Below are 6,054 nucleotides of genomic sequence, written 5' to 3' on the forward strand. Positions count from 1 at the left end.
GTTTCTTTACCGAGAGGGGCGGTGAGGCGCTGGAATAGGCTTCCCAGAGGGGCGGGCGATTCCCCGGGCCTGTCAGGGCTTAAGGGGCGTTTGGACAATGCCCTTAATAAAATAATAATATGCTTTAAATTCTGGTCAGCCCTGGAGTGGTCAGGCAGTTGGATTGGGTGATCGTTATAGGTCCCCTTCCAAGTGCAACAGTCTATTGAAATTAATAGCAGAAACAAGCAGTTTTCCGTGTTAAGTAACTGAAAACCAGCTGCAATTACCTCCTACAAAATTTCTTATTCAGCCAACATCGCCTTGTTTTTGGTCTCCACTCAAGCTGATGTGTTGTATGTAAGGCGATTGGAGTTTCACTTCTAGCAGTGCAATCCTACGGAAACCTAGAGGAAAAAGTAAAGAATGGCTGTAACACAAAGTTAATTGTTAAAATCTGGATCTTACAAGGATGGATGTAAAAGTAGATAAGGAATCACACTTGCAAGAGCGGGTGCAGTGAGAAAAAGGGGGGGATTTATAGAATCATAGAATGGTTTAGGTTGGAAGGGACCTTGAAGATCATCCAGTTCCAACCCCCTGCCATGGGCGGGGACACCTCCCATGAGACCAGGTTGCTCCAAGCCCTGTCCAGCCTGGCCTTGATTATTACAGACTCCTGAGTAAAAACAAAAGCACACTGTTGAAAGTTGCTATACTGGAAAAAAAGAGATATTTTAGCCTTCGTGGTAGCTGAAGCTTGGTGTTCCACTGACAACATGGCCGTTGGTTGTACTAAATTGAAATACCATTTTCCTTTTGCTGTGCGAGGTTTTGCAGGTAATATGTTTGTAGATTATATGAATTTGCTTGTTGAGGTTGTCTACCTGTGTGGTAATTTCGTGTGCTGTTCTGTAAACACTGTGCCTCATTTGTTGTGTGCTATCTTAGACGTGCAGGCCACTTGTCAGGATGTCACTGTCACGCAGGAGCTTCTGAAAGAGGGGTTTCACAGGTGAGTTCTTACCCTAGCAGAATAACATGCCGGGTAATTTTACATGTGAAGAAGTTTCTCTCCTAATTCCCAGCTGTATCAGCTCACTGAGCTGTGATCCATAGCCGTGGCTAGGCCCCAGGGATATATTAGCACGATCAAGTAGTTAACAATTCCAGCTATAGTAGAGGAAGAACAGGTGGCCCTTTTCGAAGATGAAGATCTAGGAGACCGTTGGTCATTCTGAGAGGTTAACAAAGAAGTGAAACTTCAGTTTGGTCGTGGATGTGGAGTCAGGGTGAACTGCATCTTCCTCACTGGAGAAGGACTGCGTGGCTCATCAGGGAACTGTTTTATAGGATGTGAGAGCTGTGTCTCCTCTCTGTGTGTTGGAGAGTCTGACTCTGGGGGGCGGTTGTGCCATCTTTTGAAGTGCAGGTGTAAACCTTTTGCTTCTGTTGTTTGTTTGAAGGGACCTGTTGGTGAAGGTGGAACTTGGTGTAGTGGGAGAGGATGCAAGAGGATGCACGGTGGCAGCTAGAACTCGGCTTCCACCAGGAATCTACGTGGATCCCTATGAGGTAGCATCGCTGCAGCAGCACAATTTAACACAGGTAACCACCCCAAAGCTCAAACACCTGGTATTTAGTCAGGTAAGGACAAGTATGTTCGGGAAGTTGTAATCTCTGGTCATTATCTGGCTCATTGAACCCAGGTGAATAATTCCTTTTCCTGGAAGGAGATGCCACACAGTATCATTTTCGTGACATCTCGTTGTATCTCTCAGGTTGATCAGCATTGCCCAGTGCTGTTTTGTGTCGTATGCTGCTGATATTTCCACATGCAAGCATCCGTACCAGGGAGCTAGTGCAACTCTGCTCAGCCTCAGATGAGGAGCTGTGGTAAAAACTGTTCAGGTTGAGGAGACAGAAGGTTAACCCCCACAAAAGAGCTTCACAGCTTCGTTTTCATCACAGCTTTCCATGGGGCTTTCCAGTGCTTGCTTCACATTTTGGGTAGAGAGGTGTGCAAAGGCTGTGACTTTAAGGTCATCTCCTTAGGTGCTTAGTTCATTTCAAACATACGGATGCAAAGACTCTGGGCAACTGTTGCTGTTGGGGTGCTTACAGGTGCTGGTATGGCCTCGCTTATGCGCCTCATTAAGCTAATGCCTCTTAGGTTTGGCTGCAGGCACGGTTGCACTGCGCACTTTTCACACCTAAGAATCGCTCATTGGAGAGGGACTCGAAAAGTGATTTTGCATCAGCTTAAGGACAGAATTTCCAATTTGATCTTCCTGACCGTGAAATCAGGCCCAGTGTTAGAAAACAGAATGAGGAAAATAGTTTTCCCTTCTGATGCTGCAGTAGGTTACCGCAGCAGGCGGCTTCTTAAATCCCAGAGTCATGCACAAAATATTCATACAGTTTTCTTTTCCCGCATCCCTCCCTTGTGTCGATTCTGATCGCAGCCACATCTGTATCTTTCTCCGCTTGCAGGCGGTGTTAATTCCTGATGTCATCGATGTGGAGGCTCCCGAGTACTTAGCCACAGACCTTCTTGTTCTCCTGTACATGGAACCCGACCCTCAGTGCTCTCGCTGTTTTAGTGCTGCCTTGCCTGTGCATGGGCGCTACCACCGGCCGGCAGAAGACAGTGAGGAAGCCTTGGTTGTTCTGAAGAGCCCAGAAGTACTGGTCTGCTGCTGCGACAGTGAGATTCTTGTTACGTGTTCTTTTGGGGAGAGAGAAATAACTGGGGGCAATCCAGAGCTTGGAATCTGGTTCTGCATTTGCCTTCCGGAGATGGAGCTCTCGGTAGTCATGTGAGCACGAGGGGAAAAGAGTGGCCCTGATAAAGACCATGTTGTCTTCCTCTTTGAATGCTGCTGCTGCCCGACCAAAGGCAGATTAATTGTCAACAGACTTCTTGGCATTGCACTGCTGCCGTTGTACCCTTGTACTGAAAGCATCAGCAGTTGGTCTGTTTGTTGCGGTCCCGGCAGGCCCTGGCTTGTTAAAGGTCAGCTGCTCAGACCGCATTTTCACAGTGTTTCTCTTGGCAGCTGAAGCCATGCGTGGCACATTTAATATTCACTGTCATGTATTAATCAGAGTATTCCGGTAGTTTCCTAACACTTTCTTCCTGCGTTCCCTGTATGTAAGGGGGGAATGTAGCAAACTGTGTGCCTGAAAGTTAGGATGGTTGGAGTCTCAGACTCCTGTGAAACAAGAACCTGACATCCACTGACAATGAATATTCCAAATTACACAAACAATTAAATCCTACATTTTTGCTACAAATTGTATTTCCTTTCACAAAATCATTCTTACTAGCTGCCAAGTCAAATGTGCTAATGGTTCTCAGCTCCTTTATCTTCACTTGCGCATTATTTGAGCAATGATTTTCTGGGATAAACTTTGGAGCAGGGAAGACTGCCTGTTCAATTGAAAAAGGGGTGTGAAGTGTTCCCATTTTTCTGCCACATTTACTACTTATGAGCAGGAAAATACATTTATTATTAATAATATAGCATTTGAAGTATTGGAGGGGAGTTCTTGCATGTGCCGACAGGAGACCAACAAGGAGAAATGGAAGAATGGCTTCTGTGTTTTGGGGGAAGAGAAATTATAACTGGATGGCTAAAATTGAGGGGTCTGCAGGCCAGTGATGAATTCTGTGCCCTGTTAAGGACAGAAGGGCCAAGATACCACACAGGTGAGAGTCTTCCTTGGGTACCTGCTGTCTCAGGAAGGGAAGAGTGGCAAAGTTCATGAAAAGGACTGCCCAGCACCACTTTGACTGCAGGTGATCTGGAACATTTCTGTCAGTGCTGTTGGCTTTCAGGGAGTAGATTCTGTCTAGTTGTTGTGAAGGAAAGATGCCTCATTTGGCAAAGTCTTGCAGGCCCTATTGTTTCATCCTGTCTTGATCCTGTTGATGCATTAACATCTTCCATAGATCACCTGTCAGCAGAGTGCTGGAAACCTGCTGAAGTGGCAGCTCCCTGTTCAGGCAAAACTGTCGGTCCCTGTCAGTGGTACGGCGTAATGCACAAACGGGTGAGTTCTCAATTCTGGTGGGAATTCTTCATTCTCGTTTAACAACTGCTGCCTTTTTTTTCTGTGATTAGTGACTTCCATAGCACAGGAACGAATCAGTAAAAGATTAGTAGTGTGATTCTCTCCCTTAGGGAGGCTCCCTTCTTCCTTTGTGACCGGCTTTTAAAGGGGGTCATCCCACCCTTCTGACATGCATGTAGTCACTCTGTGCTCTTCTAGCCCTTTATGGGGCCACTCTCCTCACTTTTTGTTAATAGTTTACTTGGAATTCTAGGATATAATTGGCAGTGGTCAAATTAAGAAAGGTCTTTGCAAAATAGGTGCTTCAGGGGAGTAGCAAAGTGGAAAACTACTTTATGATCTAACTAAAGGATGGGTAAAACTCCAAAGGTTGAAGGAATAACATCTTAAAAAAAAAAAAAAGTCACTTCTGTTTGGTTGGTTGGTTGTTATCCGATTGGCTAAGTATCTAGGAAAAGGGGAAGTTTCTTTATTCTGTGTTCATAATCAGGGAAAGTTGGAACTTTAGTGTGGTCAACAACAGCCTTTGATACTCAAAAGGGCTGCAGTAGCATAGAGATTCAGAAATAAGACTAATTTGTCTGATAACAAATCTGTTGTTTTTGTAACACATGTGCCTGCCTATATTTAAAATACCTGCAGACATCTGGGATATCTGCAGTGTTTGTCCAAAAACGTTTTGGAGCTTCCTGCATCACAGAGAAACTAAATATTTGTTCGCCTTGGAGAAAACTGACTTCTCAGTGATCTGTGAAATGCTCATTCTGAGAGCTTCTCTCTTCCACACTGTATTACGTGTGTAACCTTGATGGCAAGCCTATTGTAAGAACTAAGATACAGAGGATATAAATGGCTCCCATTTAAAATGGTAGTGGATAAATTTATTGAGCTTTGTGATGCAAGAGCAGCTGGCCCTCCATTTGCTGTAAAATCTCCCATCTTGATTTTGATTTTGAATCCCAGAAGTCTTAGCAAAGGGCTAGTTAAATAGTGGTCTAGCTACTAATCCTCTAAGTTGCAATCAATCCATTGTAATCCATTTATTTGTAATCCATGTATTTTTCTTTGTAGGTATATGAGGAATCGATTCTGCAGGTTCCAGTGGGGCTCAGGCAACACAGTTCCTTAGTGTGTGTCGTGACTCTCCTTGCCACGGTGTTCTGTTCCAGTCTGATTCTCGCAGCCGTATGCAAATATGGACACTTCTCCCCGGTGACCTGCTCAGATTAAAGAAATACAGAATGATTGACCTCCATCCAGCAAAACTAACTATTACATCAGCTTCCTAAATGAATCCTACTCTGTTGTTATTTATATCTTGGTAACGTGCGAGGGTCCCATAATGGGTTATAGTTCCCTTGGCCTAATTCTTACAGACACCTTTCACACACAGAAGATTTTTTTGGCGTGTGGTCAATAGCCAAAGCGGATGGAGGGTAGGAATAGTGCTGCAAAAAGCTGGAAAGACTGCTACAGTGTGGGTCTCTGATTCCCTCCCCCTGGCCCAGAGCCGGCTTCGACTACAGTGCTGCCTCTTGCCGAGGTGTTTGTATTTCTTGAATTTCAACCAACTGGCTCAGGGATTGGTTATTAAGGGTATGAAAAGCAGTATCTGTCATTAAAATTTCTGAATTTTAAGCTCGTTTACACTGTCCAGATGGGTTATGCATGAATTTGTGACGAGATATTCTGTGTTTACTTGGGACAGGAGAAGGCTTAAATAATCTCTCCCGTTCTAATAACTGGGATGGATTAGCTGCTCTTGGTCAAGTTAGTCAGAGTTGAAAGCGTTTAGAAAATTTGGAAGAAATTTCTCCCTATACCAGAAGGTGAAAGAATAACCCTTGGAAGACAAAAGCTGATGAAAAGAAGCAAATATTTAGAAGGCTTGCATTCAGACATCAGAACAGTTGATAAATACAAGGAAATGGAGAGGAAATTACTTAATGGAAAACCTGAGTTGCTCTGGACTGACAGAAGAGCGCGGTTGCTGTTTCT

General features: G+C 44.4%; 1 protein-coding gene across 1 annotated transcript; it reads left to right on the plus strand.

The window, feature by feature from the left end:
- The first annotated feature begins 758 nt into the window (after nucleotides 1-758).
- On the plus strand, nucleotides 759-5,286 carry PIGX (phosphatidylinositol glycan anchor biosynthesis, class X). The gene is made up of 6 exons (XM_009885405.1): nucleotides 759-819; nucleotides 931-994; nucleotides 1,446-1,587; nucleotides 2,473-2,686; nucleotides 3,935-4,035; nucleotides 5,128-5,286. Exons 1-6 carry the CDS (start codon nucleotides 759-761, stop codon nucleotides 5,284-5,286), a joined length of 741 nt encoding a protein of 246 aa, XP_009883707.1.
- Nucleotides 5,287-6,054: the final 768 nt, after the last annotated feature.

This window comes from Charadrius vociferus, unplaced genomic scaffold (genome assembly GCF_000708025.1).
Source record: "Charadrius vociferus isolate BGI_N301 unplaced genomic scaffold, ASM70802v2 scaffold1285, whole genome shotgun sequence".
Classification (NCBI taxonomy): domain Eukaryota; kingdom Metazoa; phylum Chordata; class Aves; order Charadriiformes; family Charadriidae; genus Charadrius; species Charadrius vociferus.

Excerpts from the sequence above, each read along its gene's own strand:
- PIGX (XM_009885405.1), top strand. The coding sequence starts at position 759 with ATGGCCGTTGGTTGTACTAAATTGAAATACCATTTTCCTTTTGCTGTG. Across the intron at positions 995-1,445 it reads CTGAAAGAGGGGTTTCACAG|GGACCTGTTGGTGAAGGTGG; the intron begins GTGAGTTCTTAC and ends GTTTGTTTGAAG. Across the intron at positions 1,588-2,472 it reads AGCAGCACAATTTAACACAG|GCGGTGTTAATTCCTGATGT; the intron begins GTAACCACCCCA and ends CTCCGCTTGCAG.